The sequence below is a fragment of the Macrobrachium rosenbergii genome, chromosome 52, assembly GCF_040412425.1.
Source record: "Macrobrachium rosenbergii isolate ZJJX-2024 chromosome 52, ASM4041242v1, whole genome shotgun sequence".
In the NCBI taxonomy this organism is placed as follows: Eukaryota; Metazoa; Arthropoda; class Malacostraca; order Decapoda; family Palaemonidae; genus Macrobrachium; species Macrobrachium rosenbergii.
In genome coordinates, this window is record NC_089792.1 from 18,242,090 (window position 1) to 18,262,181 (window position 20,092).

Genomic DNA, 20,092 nt, shown 5'->3' on the forward strand with positions numbered 1-20,092 from the left:
TGGAATATACAAAGTAGAGACATTAACATAAACAACCTAGATACATGAGATAACATGATAAAAAATTATAAACTGGCAATATCCACACAGTTGCTAAAGAAGTATAAAAAGTAGTATTCATAATAATGGTAATGACAGTAATAATATTGAGAATAGTAGTAAAAAAAAAAAAAAACAATTGAAAGAGATTGCATACAATTAATTTCCAGCTAGGGAACTTAGGTGGTTACAGAAGTCGGGTTCAAAAGGCTAAATACGAAAATTGAAAATAGCAAAATTTTACAATGATACTAAGAAAGAAAATACCAATAATAACAATAAACATAATAATAATAATTAATAATAATAATAAATAATGAATGTGCAACAGGAATACAGTACTTACAATCTCTGGGATAAGACTAGCAGAGGTTAACATCAGGAGAGGGATCTTTCAAGGCGACTCACTGTCCCCACTGCTCTTCGTAGTAGCCACAATTCCCATGACGAAAATACTGTAGGAGATGGATGCTGGGTACCAGCCCAAGAAAGGAGGCAAAAGAATTAACCATCTTATGTTTATGGGTGACATCAAGCTGTATGGTAAGAGCATCAAGGAAATAGATACCCTAATCCAGACTGTAAGGAATGTGTCTGGGGATGTCAGGATGGAGTTTGAAATAGAAAAATGCACCTTGGTCAACATACAAAAAGGCAAAGTAACAAGGACTGAGGGAATAAAGCTACCAGACAGGAATAGCATCAAACACATACATGAGACAGGATACAAATACCTGGGAATAATAGAAGGAGAGGATATAAAACACCAAGAGATGAAGGACAAGATCAGGAAAGAATATATGCAGAGACCTAAGACAATACTCAAGTCAAAACTCAATGGCGGAAACATGGCGAAAGCCATAAACACATGGGCAGTAACAGTAATCAGATACAGTGCAGGAGTAGTGGAGTGGACGAAGGCTGAACTCCGCAGCATAGACCAGAAAACTAGAAAACACATGACAATACACAGAACACTACACCCAAGTCCAAATACAGACAGACTACAGGTATACGTAACACGAAAGGAAGTGGGGAGAGGGCTACTAAGCAAAGAGGAGAGCAAAACCACTGGGGCAATATCTGAAAACCAGTGAAGACAAGTGGCTAAGGAGTGCATAGGAAGAAGGACTGATAAAAGTAGATGAAGACCCAGAAATACACAGAGACAGGAGAATGAAAAACAGAACAGAGGAATGGCACAACAAACCAATGCACAGACAGTATATAAGACAGACAAAAGAACTGGCCAGCGATGAAACATGGCAATTGCTACAGAGGGGAGAACTCAAGAAGGAAACAGAAGGAATGCTAACAGCGGCACAAGATCAGGCCCTAAGAACCAGATATGTCCAAAGAACAATAGATGGAAATAACATCTCACCCATGTGCAGGAAGTGCAATATGAAAGACGGGACCATAAAGCACATAGCAAGCGAATGTCCAGCGCTTGCACAGAACCAGTACAAAAAGAGGCATGATTCAGTAGCAAAAACCCTCCACTGGAGCCTGTGCAAGAAACGCTAGCTAGCTTGCAGTAATAAGTGGTACGAACACCAACCTGAGGGAGTGATAGAAAATGATCAGGCAAAGATCCTCTGGGACTATGGTATCAGAACAGATAGGGTAATGTGTCCCAATAGATCAGATGTGATGTTGATTGACAAAGTCAAGAAGAAAGTATCACTCACTGATGTTGCAATACCATGGGACACCAGAGTAGATGAGAAAGAAAGAGAAAAAATTGATAAGTATCAAGATCTGAAAATCAAAATAAGAAGGATATAGGAATATTCCAGTGGAAATTGTACCCATAATCATAGGAACACTAGGCACGATCCCAAGATCCTGAAAAGGAATCTGGAAAAACTAGATGCCGAAGTAGCTCCAGGACTCCTGCAGAAAAGTGTGCTACTAGAAACAGCGTGCATAGTGAGAAAAGTGATGGACTCCTAAGGAGGCAGGATGCAACCCAGAACCCCACACTATAAAAACAACCCAGTTGAATAGGATGACTGTGATAGACAAAAAATAATAATAATAATAATAATAATAATGATAATGGCTACAGAGGAGAGAACTCAAGAAGGAAACAGAAGGAATGCTAACAATGGCACAAGATCAGGCCCTGAGAACCAGATATGTTTAAAGAACAATAGATGGAAATAACAACTCGCCCATGTGCAGGAAGTGCAATATGAAAGACGAGACCATAAACCACATAGCAAGCAAATGTCTGATGCTTGCACAGAACCAGTACAAAAAGAGGCATGGTTCAGTAGCAAAAGCCCTCCACTGAAGCCTGTGCAAGAAACAACAGCTAGCTTGCAGTACGAACACCAACCTGAGGGGTTGATAGAAAACGGTCAGGCAAAGATCCTTTGGAACTATTTAATCAGAACAGATAGGGTGATACGTTCCAATAGACCAGACTTGACGTTGACTGATGAAATCAAGAAGTATCACTCACTGATGTCGTAATACCATGGGATACCAGAGTAGATGAGAAAGAAAGAGAAAAAACTGATAAGTATCAAGACCTGAAAATCAAAATAAGAAGGATAAGGGATATGCCAGTGGAAATGGTACCCATAATCATAGGAACACTAGGCATGATCCTTTAAAGGAATCCATGGTAGATGTCAAGTAGCTCCAGAACTCATGCAGACGTGTGCTACAAAACAGCGATTTCTGAGAAAATTTGATGGCCTCTAAGGAGGCAGGATGCAACCCAGAACCCCACACTATAAAAACCAAGTGGTCGAATAGAATGACTGTGATAGACCTCCCCCCCAAAAAAATATTGAAAGACTCTGCAGATGACACTTCATAAATCGCAGAAAATAGAGAATAAGTCATTTAAGGAACAGACACCTCATCATCCCATCTCTCCCACAATTTAGATCTTGTATGAGTGAATTGCTGCTGTTTCTCAGTCGGGTGATCAGACTGGACATTGCTTGCCTAACAATGATTTTTAAATTATCCAGGCGGTTCTCCATGAACATCTGTGTGGCGGAGTGATAGCGAGGAGTGTTTGTGAGGCATCTCAGAATGTCGTGAAGAACAGTGATGCGTCTCATGGGTATAGTTTGTCCAAAGGGAACACCCATATATACTGTAGCAATACGAGCAGAAGAGCAGCAGTTTTGTGTCTCAGCGACAGAAGGCAAACCTCTTTGCAATCATGTTGCCAGTTGCACATAGTTTACGACGCCTCTGTTCTATGTCTGCTGTATCTATTAGGTTGTCCGTGGTAATGTGGCCCAAATGTGAAAATTCATGCACGAATTCCAGATGATTTCTGAGGAAAATTTGTTTCTGCAATATGCTTAAGTGACCTCGGGAGCAGCGACATACACTGGGTCATGGTTTCGTTGTATAGGATATCAAATTCCTCTGCATGTTGGCGGCAAGTGCCGATGAGTCGCTGGAGATCTTGCACTGATGGGAAAATCAGAACCATATCATCGGTGTAACAGAGGTTGCTTAGTGTTGTTTCATTGATAGTGTATCTGATTGGGAGAGTTCAGTTTGACATTCAAGGCATCTGTGTGCTTATTGGGAGTGAGTTCAGTTTGACATTCAGGGCATCTGTGTACGTATTAAACAGGTACATAGAGAGAGTGCCCGCTTGCCGGAGCAAGGTGCATGACAATACGTTACCCCATTTGGCACAGAATTGCTGTGTGGTGAACCAACAACATAAAATGCCAATTAAATATACTGTAAAGGTGTGCCTTGTTTGTGCAGCTTCAGGAAGAGTTTCAGTTAGTTTACTCTGTCAAATGCTTTTCTCACATCTACATAACATAGGAAAACAGGAGAGGCCAATGATAGGTAATAGTCCAGCAATTCTTTCAGGATGTAGATGCAGGTGTCGGTTGAGTGGTTTGCTTTAAAGCCTAACTGTTTATCTGTAGTGTGTAGAAAGGGGAAAAATCTCACCAGAAGAACTAACTTACGTATTTTCGAAGCAGTTGTAGTAATTGCAATCAGGTGATAATTGCCAGGGTCAGCTGCATCCTTTAGCTTGGTTTTTATTAATGGTACTAAGTGAACTAAGAGTAGGGAGTCTGGAAGAAACTGGTGAATTATGCACGCATTGAATAGAGCAGCTAGCAAAATGTAAATTATCGGATGGCAGAATTTGAAAGCTTCAGCAGGTAGACCATCGCAGCCGGTGATTTATTATTAGGTGGTTTTTTATGGCATTGCTGATGTTACCTGGCGTAATACTATCGGTGAAATGAAATTGAATGTTACTAGTAATGAGGTTATCTACATCCTTTCGTGAGTCTTGATCGTTTATGCAATTTAAGATAGTGCTGAAGTGATCGCCCCAAATTCTTGCGATAGCCTTGTCACTGATGGCTTCTCCTACTCTCTGTGATAGCTTTTTAGTTTTGGGATTTTGGGGTTGAATGTCTTTCCAAAGACGAGGGTAATTGCCAGATTCTAATTTTCAAGACATTGTGTCAGCTCTTAGTTGCTTTTCATTCAATCTGCAGTGCTTAAGGGCAAGTTTGAACTCCATTCTCACCTGTCATTAGCAGTGCAAAGTGTCCTTCCCTAGGGTTGCCATTTTGCCTCCACAGTAAAAACATTTCTTGTGAATGTGTATGAAGATCTTTAACCAAGTCATTCCATCCAGGTATATTCCAAGAGTTGCCTTGACGAGATCTAAAGGTATCCCTGCAGAAATTATATTCGAATAGAATTCTTTCAGATCTCCCTTGTGGTGTTCATTTCTACATTTTGGGTTAGTGCACAGTGAGGCGTCTGCCAGTTGAACTATTGACCGCAGCCTGGTTTCCGTGGTTTCCCTAAAGGATCTGGTTTTCTGCGGTTTTTTAAAATCCCAGTAAATGGCAGGTGGGCGATCAGTTAGGGGCTTCACAGTGGGGAGGGATGGGGTACTGAATGACACCTGTAAGGGGATGTGATCATAGCCCATTGCAATATTGTAGTGAATGTTGCAGATCACAGTAGAATCATGAAGTTGTAGGGATGTGATGCAGTGGTCCAGCCAGGAGGTTGTAAATTGCGTCTGTTCTATTTTGTACATAGGTATAGGAGGAGGGAGGGAGGAGCATTACATCGCTAATTTGGAGAGTGTGATTTTGACAGAAGCGGGTAAGTTCATTATAAAATTGTTTTGTGGGGTGAGAGTTAAGAGTCCCGATTGTACAAATACGATCAGCAGTAGAATCGTGAATAATGTTGTGTAACTCGCCTAGGATCATGTAGTATTGATCAGAATTGTTCTTCTCCCAGGGCATATAAACATTAATTATTAGGATCTTAGAGGCCCCTACTGTCACTTGAAGCCCCTGAAATCTAACACTCCTATAGGTCTTCACATTCACCATGTTGACTAATGATTTGTGCCACAGGAAAGAAAGGCCTCCTTTCGGGCAACCGGCTATGATGTGATCTGTAACTTGCATCGATGAGGTTGAGGAAGCTCTGAAATCTTTGTGCACTCAATCGCAGATGGCTAGGTCATGAGGCCAGATGGCCATTTCTAGTAATACATTGATGCCTTTGAAGTTTTTGCAGAACATGTTTTGAGGGAGGAATATTCTGCTTGAGGCCAAAAATATTCCAAGAGATTATATCTAATGTTCCATGGCAACTCACGAAGATGGGAAATGAGTTGATCATTTGGCCAGTGGGGGTGGGCAGTCACCCGTCATGGGAGGTTGGCTGACACTTCTGGTAGAAGGCACACCTGTGCCTAATCCCCTGCTTGGGGTGTCAGTAAGTTCCCTGGTTAGTTAGTTATAAATGATTTGTTTAACCAGACCTCTGAACTCTTTTAGGGTTGGCGGGGGTTGGTCCTGGTTTAGGTTATATCTTGACTTTTGTATTAGGACCGAAATTCTCACCTTTAAGAACACTGAAGTGTTGAAATAGGCAGGTAATCCTGTAGGCCACTTTGTTTAATTTTGCATGGAAGTTCATGGGAGATAAGAGGGTTGGAGTCTGTGAGAAACTTGCCTCTCTCCACTATGGTGTCTAGCTTCACTGATGAGCTCAACTTGTATCAGAACAAAATTTGTAAGACCTTAGACCCTATGACATGATTAAACTCTTAAACTTCACTGTTTAAGTTCATACTTGAATGATTTAAGAGTTTTTAATTACATTAATACACTGCATTTTACAGTTTATATATCCAAAGATTTTAAAGTGGTTATTTACTAAATAAAGAAGAATGTTATGGCACCTCAACTTATTGGGACTTTGACTTCATGGATTTCATTACTGTTGGATACATCCAAATCTGGAAAAACTGTAAGCATGGCTTCTTTTTTTTTTCAGAGTAAGTGACCTATCATGGCTAGCTCTGTACCTTTCTCCTACTCCCTTGAACATTGTGTGTTTGTCTGGCTTGTAAATAGACTGCTCTTCATCTTAAAAGGAAATTGTTCATGTCTAGTGTAACTTGCTGTTTAACAACCTTGCTGAACTAGCAGGTCTGTTTTTGCTGAGCTATTCTTTGGGTGTACTTTTACTTTTAACATTTTCTCTTTTGTATGAATGAATCTGTAATCAAACTATTATCAAGTTTTTATTTTACAAATATTGTGCTCATTCATATGAAGATTAATTACTTTATTTGCAGGCCTTAAAAAGTGAGTTAATTTTCAGATATATTAAAGAAATTCATTGACTACAACCCCATATAAACATTTCTGGTCTTTAAGAATGAATTTCCAATTTGCTGTTCTGTAGTTTTAGTTCATAATGAATAAGATGTACAACAGATGCTACGAAGTATAATTCCTAATATAAATGCTGATATATATGTGAAAAATGAGTATACAGTATTCATAAATATAAACAATGCATCTACAAAATTAATGCAAACGTGACATGTAAATCTAGTTGACGTTCTTCTAATCCTATGATTCCTAACTGACTGATTTGAGCTTAATATTTTCTATTTCAGTGTTTAGTGGAAAGTAGGTTAACTCCTCTTTTGATAAGCTTACTGAACTTATGTCATCACAAGGAATCTCCTCATAGGGTGTCTCCTCTGTTGACAATGGACATTTCTTTGACAGTACTAGGACATCTCCTCTGTCGATGGTGTGAAGTCCGTTGGCAGTGCACAAATTGACAGTAGAGTACTTGGCACTTATCTACGTAGAACATCTTATCATAGGATATCCCCTGGCGTTATCCTATCATCTTCTCTGTATACAGTGCTGATGAATGGGGTTGCAGTACCATGCTCAACACAGATGTCAGTCATTCCAGGATGAGGGATGTGTGTCAGACAAGTTCCATCACCGGAATCTATGCCCGTGCACGGCTGCAGGAGTTCCACTTCTTTGGCAACGTGAAGTGACTGAGCATGCCTACTTTCCCTTATCAGTTTCTACTACCAGATTGGTTATAATACCAGTAACATGTATACAAGAATTTTGATGTTCATGGTATTTTGAATGATGGTTCTTAGCTATGCTAAACCACTTTCACTTCTGGTATCAATTATTGATGTGATCTTTCTGATAAGGACGGTGGAACTGATCAAGACACTGACCTCTTTCTTTCTAGTTGCCTTCTTCTCTACCGAGATAAGTAAGAAGATAAGACCTATCAGATGTTGGATCTATAGTATACACGTGACTGAGTATTCCAACTGATATAACATTTTGTTTTGTACACAACTGTATCTTTCAGTGGCATACCCTTCCTTTTTTTAGCTGAAGGGGAAAGGAATGATATCAGACATGCATTGATAAATACCTTAGTTTTTTGTCTGAACAGATATATCTATGAACTTATACTTTCAGTCAAGGAAGGGTGTCTGGAGCCCCTTTCCTTGGTCCTCGTGCTGTTACGTTACTCCTGTGAGGAGTGGGAGATGTAGGCAGTAATTGCTGTGTACAATCCTCAGTATGATAACAATGACACCACGATGCTAACATGGTCCCCAAAGGTCCTAGCGTCCTTACATGTCAGGTCTGTGACAGTGGTAGTACTTAGACAGACAGACAGGTACTTTGGTACAATGGCCAACAAGAAATCAAAAGCAAGATGTCTCTTTTTTGATAAAGTCAAGGGATAGGATGGTTGTTCTTGACTTCCGTTTCTCTCTCAACCTTGAAAGAAGATTGATTACTCTTCTCTCGATTCCTGTTGTTGGCTCTGTTCTGATCTGCTTATTCTCCATATTTGAAGGTGATCAGTTAGATTGATCATTTTCCTTCGATGGTCCTGTGGCACCAAAGACAGTATGACTTCTGTGCTACCCCCATAATCCAGTCTTTCAACCCAAAGCTAATGACTAGTTCGTTAGCTTCGAGCTGCCCAAGAAACGATGGCAAAGGGATCCTTTCTCTAGCTAAAGAACTGATCAACCAAGCGTACCTTCTAACAACCTACTGGGCATCAGTACGTTACGGGTTAGATCTCTAGAAGGCAAAGTCACTTATATGTCTGTCACATTCAGAAAGGACATGTAGTTCGAGTACTGGAAAAGAATGTATTTGTGAAATTCACATTCATATCCTCTTACCTTGGAGTGTTGACCATAGGCAAAGGGATCATTTCTCCACCTAGGGGAATAACCTTCCGAACATACCCTGCCATTTCCTGGTGGTCATCAGTATGTTTGAGGCAACATCTCTATGGGCTACAGTCATCCATCGATCTATGGCATTTGGGAAGAACCCGTCGATCTGGTACTAGGATAGAATGTAATTGTGCAGTTCATATTCTTATCCTTTTACCTTGGGTTTGCCCATGGGTCCTTAGACTCCTTTTCCTTGGATCCTTGGTGATTGTCAATAAGTCATGTAGTTTACCCGGCTCTTAAAGACAAGTTGCATCTTGCCTAAGGTGTGCGGCTACAGGGAGAAGGTGTGGGTGGGACTGGCTTCCTACCGTCCTCCTGTTTTCCGTCTTCTTCCAGTGGACAGACGAAGATTGAACAAGCCGTCACGAGCTGAACTGGTGTGCATGCAGGTGATCTGCATGAATGAGTATCCAGTCTGTAATCCAGTTTTGTTTGTATTAATAGATGTATTTCCTACCTTCTCTCTAGCAAGGTGAGAGAAGGACTGACTATGGACAAGCCAGTTGTTATTTTTAGCTACATAGTCTTCAGCGTTGTAGGTTCGTCTGTACCTTTTGAATCAAGGGTTTTCATACTTTCCTTTGATTCAAAGTGCCCAGAAGTCTGGCAGTTGAACATCACACATGTTCAACAGATCAGAGCTGGTATGGTATCCTTCCTTTGCTCTCTCATGACCAGGAAGAGAATACCAGGTGAGCCGAACTACCAGTCAATTCAGAGAATTACTTGGAATCCTCCCTCCAATAGTAAGTCTCCATATGTAAAGACCAAGGGTTTGTATTCGTTTAGAAAAAAATGACAAATTTTTAATTTGTATTTTTCCTAACATACAAACCTGAGGTCTTTACATGAAAGGCCCACCCCTTACCACCCCTCATTCTTTTACCTGGGCCAAAAGGTAAACTGAAAAGATTGAATGCATGCTATACCGGTTGGGTGGGCAGTACTTCCCCCCTACCATAGGTAACTGATACCCTAACCGCCTTGCAAAACTTTTAACGGCTGGACTCTCCAGCTTCGCCGAAAGTTATCTGTATGTAAAGGCCTCAGGTTTGTATGTTAGGAAAAATACATATTAATTAAAAATGTGTCATTTTGGGTACAACAGAAGATATTAAATAGCAGAACATAGTGTTACAATAATACAAAACTCTGTACAAAAAATCAAACATGAAATTTTTGAATAATTTAGATGTTTTTGCAGTCTTACTCTGGCTATTCTTTGAGTTTGCTATTGCAAGACTTATATTTGATATATACCTGTACTCAGCATTTTGATTGTAAATTAATTTTAATATTTTACTTAAATTAGGAATGCTGGCAACTGAAAAGGGATTTTGACAAAGGAAAAATCTATTTCTGATTACAGCCGGTGAAATTCCTATCAAGCACGAATTTCCAGATTTATTACACCAGGAATGAGTGAAATACAAAAATATGTGTATTATCTGTTTGAGGTGTAAACCTGTTGGAAGGAGGTAAGCTGAAAATTTTCTGAGCCTCATTGATCTGTCTACTTTTTGTTTTAGTAACATTAAATTTTATGATAATTTCTTGCCTATTTAGGTATCAGCCATGTTTGTATATCGTGCCATTTATATATTATACAGGCGGTCCCCGCTTACTTACGGTTCCGCCACGACGTTCGAGTTCTGACGGTTTTTCAGATATATTCATTAAAAATCCAGGCGGCTTACGACGTTTGTTTCGAGTTTACGACGCAGCCCGTTTACTGACGCAGCCTGTTTACGACGCTTTTCAATTACGTATATTTATAAAAAAATCCGTTTCTGGTTTAACAGTAATCATCAAAAATCAGTTTCTGGTTACAATTATTAAAATACATTGCAAGGTTATGACTTTTTTTTCGGCGCTTTTACGCCGCTTGTAAGCGAACTAGTTTCGTGGAGCGTAGCTGCGCTCTGTATGTAACTGCATTGGTACTGTACAGTAGTTGACCGGACAACGACCTTCCTGGGTCGATCACGCAGGCGCCGCGTAACAATACCAAACAACCCTTTCCTCACTCACGTGTTTGCCTCCGCAGAGTTAGGCACGTTGCCTCGTTGCTTTTCTTTAGCTGCAGTTTTTTCGTGAATTGTGCCTTCACTATGGCTCCAAACGGCAGAATTTATCATCTGATGCTAGTGCATCCAAGAAGCCGAGGAAGAGCATCACCATGGAAGTCAAGTACACGTAATTAAGCCGTTCGGAGAAGGGTGAAAGTAACACCGAGATAGGCCGTGCCTTGGGCCTTAGCAGAACGACGGTTGTTACCATAGTGAAGGACAAGCAGCGTATTCTGAAACATGTGCAAGACGCTGCACCAATGAAGGCAACGGTGATTAACGTGAAGCAACGTAGCCAGAACGTAGTGGAGATGGAGAAGTTATTGTTGATCTGGCTGGAAGACCAGAACCAACGGCGTGTTCCAGTGAGCCTGAGTGTGATTCAAGAGAAGGCTAGGGAGCTGCATGCGGCAGTGGTGAAGAAAAATGGGGAAGGCAGTGCTAGTGAAGAATTTTCCGCCAGTAGGGGTTGGTTTAACCGCTTCAAGGCTCGTGCAAATTTGCACAATGTGAAGTTGCAAGGTGAAGCTGCTAGCGCTGATGACGTAGCAGCAGAAAGTTTCCCTAGTGGTTTGGCTGAGATAATTAGGGAAGGTGGTTACACTGCTGACCAGGTATTTAATGTAGATGAGACAGGGTTATTTTGGAAAAAGAATGCCAAATCGTACATACATTTCCAAGGAGGAGAGGTCAGCACCAGGCCATAAAGCTGGTAAGGAGAGGCTGACTTTACTCTTTGGGGCCAATGCTAGTGGCGATTTGAAGCTTAAGCCCTTGCTAGTGTACTTGGCAGAAAATCCCAGGGCTTTTAAGGGCATTTTCAAGAGTCAACTCCCGTCATTTGGAAGTCCAATAAGAAAGCTTGGGTTACCTTGATGGTCTTTGAGGACTGGTTCAATGACCACTTTGTGCCCGCAGTGGAAAGGTATTGTGCCTCGAAGGGTCTGCCTTTTAAGGTCCTGCTTGTCTTAGACAATGCCCTGGTCACCCGGCTAATCTTAGTAATATGAACCCTAATGTGAAGGTGGTGTATCTACCACCAAATACTACATCCTCATACAGCCGATGGACCAGGGAGTCATTGCTAACTTCAAGGCATACTACCTGAGGAGGACAATACGCGCGCTGCTTTACGGGCCGTTGAAGGTAACAAGGAGTTGACTCTGAAAGATTTTTGGAAGGGCTACAACATTGCAGATGCTGTGACGAACATCGCACGTGCTTGGGACGAAGTAAAGGTGTCGACTCTGAATGGTGCGTGGAAGAAACTGTGTCCGCAGTTTGTGAATAGTTTTAAGGGGTTTGAGCAGGCAGAAGATGTTGAGGCTGTGACAAGGAAAATTGTTGGGCTAAGCAAGAGGCTGAAACTGGACTTGGAAGCTGAGGATGTCACCGAGCTGCTGGCATCCCACGGAGAGGAATTGTCATCGGAGGACCTCATTGAGCTGGAGAAGCAGATGATCGAGGAGGAGGAAGAGGCACCACAACCAAAGGTCAAGGAATTAACAATCAAGGGCTTGACAGAGGGTTTTGCTCACCTGGAGAAATGTTTGGCAGCATTTGAGGGTGAGGACCCTAACATTGCCAGGTTTGAGAGGATTCGCAGAGGAATGCTGGATCTTACTACGTGCTACAGGGAGGCGCTGAAGGAGAAGCAGCTGAAGAAGAAAGTGCAGTCTAGGCTAGACTCTTTCTTCGTGAAGAAGTCTTCAGCACCACCTGCCACTCCTAGTCTAGGTAAGGATTTCTCAACTTTATTTTTATTAACTGCTGTAATATAAATTGTTATAACTTGTAATAATATTTATAAAAATGTTACTGCAATTTATATTTACATACTGTAGATACACAGCATAACCCAATAAATTTTATCATTTGTATCATTGCAGAAGTGACTCCTAATCCAGATTCCCCAGAACCTCTACCTGGCTATGAATCAGAACCTGAGCCTGAACCTGTACCTGCAGTAACCTCCCCAGCAGCTTCTCCAGCTCTATCAGGTAAGGAATTCCTAAGTGTTTAATTTTTATAATTTTCATACATGAAATCATTTGTATATACAGTACTGTACATATGGTACAAATTTTATATTTACTATCGCATAACCTAATTTATTTCATTATGTGCCATTCCAGATCTCTTTGGTAGTGATGACAGTCCTGACCCCCCTGAAGAATTCCAGGGTTTTGAAGTTACGGGACCTCCTGTCTCCTCTCCAACTTCACCAGGTAAGGAATTCTTAATGTTTTTTTAATGTTTTATAAATTTTTATAAATGTTACAAAAGTGTACTGCACTTCACCCACTGTACAGTACACTATTGCTTTAGTATTTGCTGTAACTTTACATAATCATTATCATTCCAGATCCACATGTTACAGCCTCCTCCCGGCCCAACTCAGCTGACCTTATCCCCTCTCCAGCCCCATCAGGTAAGGATTTCATGACTTTTTTTTTTCAAATCACTTTATAAAACTGTATACAGTACAGTAGCTTATTGCATACATACCCCTGTGTGGTAATTTCTATCTTTTATCATTCCACAAATGACAGGTGTCCCCTGCTCAACTCCAAATTCACCTGCACCAGTAGCACCTGCACCCATTTCATGTCCACCAGGTAAGGAATTCTTCACTTTTTAGAAATTTCTATTAGCCTACATTGTTTTAAATTGTGTTATTATACTTATACAGTACAGTACAGTACTGCTGTGTACAGTATCATTTCTATCTTTTTCATTGCAGACTCCCAAGCACCTGCAGATGCCACACCATAGCCCCCCTGTTCTCATCTACCATATGCCCATCCCAGTAAGCAAGCCAACCACTAGAATTTGGTAAGAACACTTTCTGTTTTATAAATTGTTATACATTTTATAAAATTAGTGTACTGTTTATGAAATCCACAGAAGTACTTTATTCTAATCTTTATCATGTACATTATCATTCCAGACTGACATGCACCTTTAACCTGACCTCTACTGGAACTGTACAAAACCTTCCTCATGTAGCCTACATCTTTCAAATCACTCAAGGTATTGAATTCTTCACTGTTTTTAATGTTATAAATGGTCATATGTACAGTACATTTGATAAATATAAAGTAACGTCTTCATTCTAATATTCCAGACTGCCCAGCACCTTTACTAGAGCTCCCTCATCCTCGCCTCCATCTTCTAAAAATCACTGAAATTAGGTAAGGCATTCATATTTTTATTTTGTACTGTTGAACATAGGTTTGTGAAATACCTGAACTGATACAGAACAGTGTAACACATACAGTACAAACTCTGCAGCAATTTTATCCTTATCATTGCAGGCTCCCCACGCATACAATCTCCATCTCCCCCAACCTAGCCTGCAGTTGTAACAGCTTTGACAATCACTGAATGAGGTAAGGAATTCCTAACTCTTTATAATTTTTATATATTTATTATTCTACTGTAAAATACTGACTGTTCTGTATTTATACAGTACAGTACTGTACTTTGTTGCATGCAGGACTACTGTACAGTATTATACATACACTAATACTAAATTTTTACATTCCAGAATCCCCTGAATCATGAGGCCACACCATTTTTCCAGGGTTAAGAAGCACGGGTTTCCAAAATAAAAGTAAGGAATTCACTTTTTTTTTATCTTTTATAAACTCTTTGCTATAAATTACAGTACAGTACAGTGTACTGTACACCTGTGTTACTGTATAACATGTTGTATTTTACTTTTGTGCAGTATATGTACAGTACTCTATACTTTACTGCATACAGGATTTACTGTACAGTACTGTACTTTGTAGTAAATTGTAAATTTTTACATTCCAGAACCACCAGTTTTGGATACACACCACATCAAAATGTAGGTAAAACATCAAGAAACAACATGCAGTATACCCAAAGGATTAAAAGTAAGGCTTTCATAACTTTTGTTTCAAATTTTTATACAATTTTCTGGCGTCGTATGCCATCGTTCCGCTTTACGACGATTTTCGGTTACGACGCCAAGCGCAAGAACGGAACCACCGTCAAACCGGGGACTGCCTGTATTTATATAGTATGTCACATGAAAATTCTCACACTATGCGAAACATATTTTTCTTTTAGATTAAAGTTGCCATATGCAAACATGGACCTCTGTCTTATGTCGGCCCATAAGTATGGTAAGCTGTCACAGGGATTAGGTGCCCTGGTGTGGACCCCTATACTCTGTACAACCAACTGAGATGACAAAACATGTCATAAATTACTAGGACTTATACAGACCACTGAGCAAATTTCATCAGTGTGACTGTCTCTTGATGTGGCCAAGATTTTGCCATTGAAAACTGCAAGCCTTATAATCTTGATTTGTTCCTTTGGGAATACAAACCATTGCCTCTTGTATAGGGAACCAGTTGAAACTTTGATACTAGGTGGTTAAGCAGTTATTGGTGAAGATGTGTGGTGATCGGGGGAATATCCCTCACTCACTGACCGTCACACTCACTTTTCATTTGCCCTTGGTATAGAACAGACATACTACCCTTTGCTGTCCTGACTTCCAGCTGAGAACTTGGATTTTGGATGAATATTCTCTCATTACCATTCTCTTTTGTTTAATTACAGTTAGGGCAGTTTCTTGGTACACTGTCTGTGTTTACCGTTAGCAATGGGTTCATCCATGTCTGAACAGCTGTGTTGGACAGGTGAGCAGAGGCTCTTCTCACCATTACTCCTCAGGCTGCACAGAGAAGGGTTTGCACAATTAGTGAGGTGAGGGGTTCATGTGGCCCATTCGCTAATCACATGGGTCTGGGGATCAGTTTAATGCTGGCAACTGGTGATATTGCCCTGTTAAGTCTAGCCATGGTTGGATGATTATGGTGGATAAATGAACAAAGCTACTCTTCTCACTGCAACTCCTTGGGGCTGCACAGAGAAGAGTTTGCGCATTCTGCTTTGTGTGGCTCACTTGCTGGCTGTGTACCTGGTCTGCAGGTCAGTTTTGTGCTTGCAGCAGGGAAGGCTCTATTTGCAGCCTTCTTTGGGAAATTTGTGGGGGTGAACTTGCATTGTTTCCATGCTGGAGATGTCCATATTCTGTGGAGCATGTTCATTCTAAGCTATCCTGCTCTAGGAAGTGTTCTTTGAACTCTTCCACCTCTCATGAGCATGGCTAGCCACATGACTGGTTGAGGAGTTGGAGGAGAAGTGCCAGTGCTTGTTCCTCTCCTTTCTTGGTTTTACCAAGTCTCAGAGTGGGAATGTTCTATGGAGCAGAGTTTTGACAGTCTCCTCTGTGGCTGAGGAAGTAATTCGGGACTCCAAGGATGGGATCAGGCAGTCCTGGTTTTCGGGATTTCTCGCAGACCATGCTGGATCAGCAGTTATTGGATTTCATTTCATTTGTCATGAGTGAAATGTCCTAGGAGGCAGCTAAGGCTCTGTTTTGGTCCTCAGTCTCATATTCAGTAAACCTAAGTTTGTCCTGATCTACTGGTTAGGAAGTGTCTTTGTTTTCAGCTTTCATGCCAGAGGTCATATTTGTACCAGAGATGGCAGAGGTGACTCCTTTGGTGCTGTTTGAACCAACCTGTGCTGTGTATCAATCTGCCATTCATTGAGGTTATGTCAAAACAGCTGATGTTCCCAGTTGGCAGTCCCCGGGTTACAGTGGCTCCAGCTTACAGCACTTTTTCAAATATATTCATCAAAAAATCAGTTCCGGGTTCATAAAGTCTCTCTCTCTCATTTTTATAAATTTTTATTGTGATGTTCCAGGTTAGTGTTTTCCAACTTAAGGCACACTGCTGGAACGGATCCCCCGCCGTAACCCCGGGGGACTGAATATATTTCGGTGTTGAAGACCATTTCTATGACTGCCTATAGATCTCATAATGGTTTAATATATGGTTATCTACGCTGGGTTGGGCCAGTACATCTAGTACGAGATGGCAATTAGGGAGGTTATTGTCACTCCAAATCACTGTTCTCTAGGGTGAGCTAGATTCTCTGTAAGAGAGAGCTTTATTCATGTCTCAAAACAAGATTGGCTTGAGTTGCCTATGGCTTTGGAATTTAGGCAGACATGGAGCCCATCCTTCTCCCTCAAAGAAAATTGTTACTCATTTTACTGTCTCCTTCTGGTGGTGCCAGGTTTGGAGTAGAGGGGTAAGAGGGGACTGGGTAGCCAAGAGCAGCTATTCCCCTTTCATTGCTTGTAGTGGCATGTGCAGGGAGCAACACCCTTTTCATAGCAGTTCTAAGGATTGGCTGGAGGCCTCTGCTTTAAGGCCTTGTCCTTCCCTCCTTTATACAACAAACAAATTTTGCCTAATTCTCCAGATTTGCATATATTTCTTTCTTGTCCCAGTCTCATGGTTGAATTCCATTAGGGAACAAGACTGGGGGTTAGAGACCGATGTTCGATCTCTCTCTCCTATTGAGTGTGTGTTACAAACCTCTTTTTACTAGTCTTTTTGATGGGTATGGCTTGAGTACCTATCAAAGACATTTCTTACTTTTGTGAAAACTGAAGGACATGTAATTTTGAGTACCCATTCTTCTACTTCAACTCTGCCGGAGACGGAATAGTCTATCAGTCCACAATGCTATTTTGGACTGGCGATGACCTTTTCCCAATAATATTACATTCATTCCACCTTTAGTTCGGCTTAGGGTCTTTTTAGGGTTATTCGCTTACTGCGGTACCCTTAAGCTTAGGAATTGTGGCACCTTTAAGGGTACAACCTCAGATCTTGATGGATTTCTCACATTTTTGTCACAGTGGAGGTTTGCGATCAGTGAAGTGAAGTCCAATCTTATCCCCAAGCAGCAAGTAAAGTACCTAAGCTTTTGACACTAGGCAGCTTCAAAAGTGCTTTTCAGATGGCATCTTGTGTTAATGAGCTTGAGGCAATGGCACGGATCCTCTTCTGGCAGGAACAACCATTTTGGCCTTGGCAGGTGGTCCTAGGTCTTTTGTCACTACAAGGTATCTGGTATCTTTTGCCTTCTTTGGTGACAGAAACCTTTGTAAGTTTTTTATTCTCCATCTTTGGTTTCACTTTGTTTCAGAAGCATCTGCAGGGTTGGGGGTGCACACCTGGGATGAGATTTGTCTCAGGTGTGTGCCTTTCGGGTGTAACTCTTCTGTACTGCACTGTTTTTGCTGAGTTTGCAGTGTGTTTAATATGGCAGGTTTTCAAAATGGTTGGAATTTTCTTGGTGGTGGGTAAGTGATTACACCACTGTTGGGACTTAAAAGTAAAGATGAGTGGTGTCTCATACTTTACTAACTTTAGCAGTGCAGGTGCCATTGTGGATGGTTGGCTGGTGTCTGGTTGTCTGCATTATGCAAGTGGGATGTCATGCGTTGCTGTTCAACTCGACTGTCAATGTGAGTGCAGGGGCATTTTGGTCCCTGCTGTCCTGAATAGCAAAGAAGTTTTAAATATTTGAGTCCCATATTTAATGGGTAGAGAATAAAATGACAGAACTTTGGCTTTCTGTTTTGGAGTGGCGATGGAATTGAGTTCTGTCAGCTGTAGAAAACTTGATTGTGTTTTTTGCCCTCTTTCCCTAACTTCTTTGAGAAGTCATTTCTTATTCCTCCTCCTTTGCTTGGCACTGGTAGTTCCTTGTTGACCTCTGGCGAGGTGTTTTCCAGTGTGATGTTCCTCTGGTTGGAATGCCATAGAGTGACTCATCCCTCTTTCCTTTTCAGCCTCTTATTCACCTTTGCCACTGAATGGTATGCTTCCTGCAACTTATGCTGGAATTCTTCTGTGGTTCCAGAGACTGAGTTTTCTAGCAGTGTAGCAAGGAATTTAACAGTGTACCTTTAAAGTTTTTCAGTGAACGTACATCAAGGGGAGGAGCATCTTCTATGATTAGTATCATAGAAGGCAAATCTCTGCTCAGAGTTTATGCTCAGCAGATCGCAGACTTTCCCTTTTACCTTAGCAGAGTCAGGTCCCTTTCAATACATTATAAATAGACTAGGGTTTGCCTTTACAGTCATTTTTTGAGTGAATTAGACCTCTCTTCAGTGGAATTTTCTATGCTTTAAGTGTTGAGTCTCCATCTCTCAGGAACTTCAGTCCTGAGGACTTATGTTCTTGGTGCTTTAAACATTATGAAAGTATCTGTCGATACCATAATTCCACCGTTGGACAGTCATTAAGGGTAGACTCTCCTCGGTATATAATTGGGGAAGTTTTTTGGCTTCCTGTATTGCATTCGGCATTTGGTAGGGTGAGAATTGCTCTCATTCTGTTGTTCCTCAGTAGGAATGGTAGCTCAAATTTTGTCTCTTTTGGCAAGAGTTTGAGAGTTTCCTCAATTCTTCCATCTGAATCTAATGTGGAGATCTGGATGAGATACTGCTTTGCTGACCTGCACTTTCAGTACTATTTGAAGTTATCCACTTCTAGAATTGAAGTATTTTCTTTCATTAGTGCCATTTAGCGGTGGAAACAGCTGTCTAGGAACCCTCTCTTTTGACTTCATATGGGTTCCATTGGACTGTCACCTCTGAGGAGGGGGTTGTTTCCACTCCTATGGATGGGATCTTGGTCTTAGTCCAACATTCACTGTTCAGTTGAACTTTTTGGGTTTCCAGGTAATAAGGGTGGATGTCTGATATGTCAGAAATCCTGTTCTATTTGCCAAAGGGATGTCACTTAAGAGTCCTGAACACTTTTTCCCCCTGGTGATGGCTGTCCAACATGTTGTGTAATTGCCTTAGCACTGTTTTGGACATTGTCAGTATCTTGTCTGGAATACCAAAATAAGCCCGGTGTGAGTCTGAAGGTGACAGTGGAATGACTGGATTCCATTCCATTCTTATTCCCTCTTCCAAGGGCAGCGCCTAGACCGAAGTACACACTGGAGTCAGACAGTGTACTGGTGACTGCAATTTGGGCATCCTTTCCCTGTCAGTGACTTGGAGGCATCTCCCTCATCATCTCTCTTATAACAAAGGGGAAAAAGGACTAGGTTATACTAGGACCATACTGCCTTCTGACATGAAGTCCTCTGTGGGAGATGCCATGGTTCTCTGAATGGGTCCTTACTTGAGTAGTCCCTTCTCATCTTAGAGAAGACACTCAGGCTCAGAGCCTTACCACACTGGCCAACTATCTTGTCAGACAGGTAGGGGTTCAGGAGTCATGACCTCCCTTGCTTGCACGGCAACTGGGATTATGGCAATTTCAAGGTGGTTTTCAACTCCACTCAGTTGAAGGGAACTGACCTCCCACCTATGGAATATGTCTCCTTTTTAAAAGGCAGTGTTTGTATTCCTGTAGGAACAATTAAGAAATTTTGAATAACAGTTTGTATTTCTCCTGGGTATACAAACTAGAGCCTTTTATATTTAGTCCCACCTCATCCACCCTGTTCTGTCCCTGCA

The 20,092-nt window shown here is 41.2% G+C and overlaps 1 protein-coding gene across 1 annotated transcript; it reads left to right on the forward strand.

Moving 5' to 3' along the window:
* The first annotated feature begins 812 nt into the window (after window positions 1-812).
* LOC136833925 (formin-like protein 1) lies at window positions 813-14,108 on the forward strand. Its single transcript, XM_067096205.1, has 11 exons — window positions 813-1,049; window positions 6,998-7,010; window positions 11,797-12,438; window positions 12,591-12,701; window positions 12,837-12,929; window positions 13,067-13,132; window positions 13,254-13,319; window positions 13,445-13,536; window positions 13,652-13,734; window positions 13,829-13,895; window positions 14,019-14,108. The coding sequence occupies exons 1-8, from the start codon at window positions 813-815 to the stop codon at window positions 13,474-13,476; spliced, it is 1,260 nt and encodes a 419-aa protein (XP_066952306.1). The 3' UTR covers window positions 13,477-13,536; window positions 13,652-13,734; window positions 13,829-13,895; window positions 14,019-14,108.
* The last annotated feature ends 5,984 nt before the right edge of the window (window positions 14,109-20,092 follow it).

Coding starts and splice junctions, on each gene's coding strand:
- LOC136833925 (XM_067096205.1), top strand. CDS start 813: ATGAAGGACAAGATCAGGAAAGAATATATGCAGAGACCTAAGACAATA. Junction 12,702..12,836: donor AGCTTCTCCAGCTCTATCAG/GTAAGGAATTCC, acceptor GTGCCATTCCAG/ATCTCTTTGGTAGTGATGAC. Junction 13,133..13,253: donor CCCCTCTCCAGCCCCATCAG/GTAAGGATTTCA, acceptor CACAAATGACAG/GTGTCCCCTGCTCAACTCCA.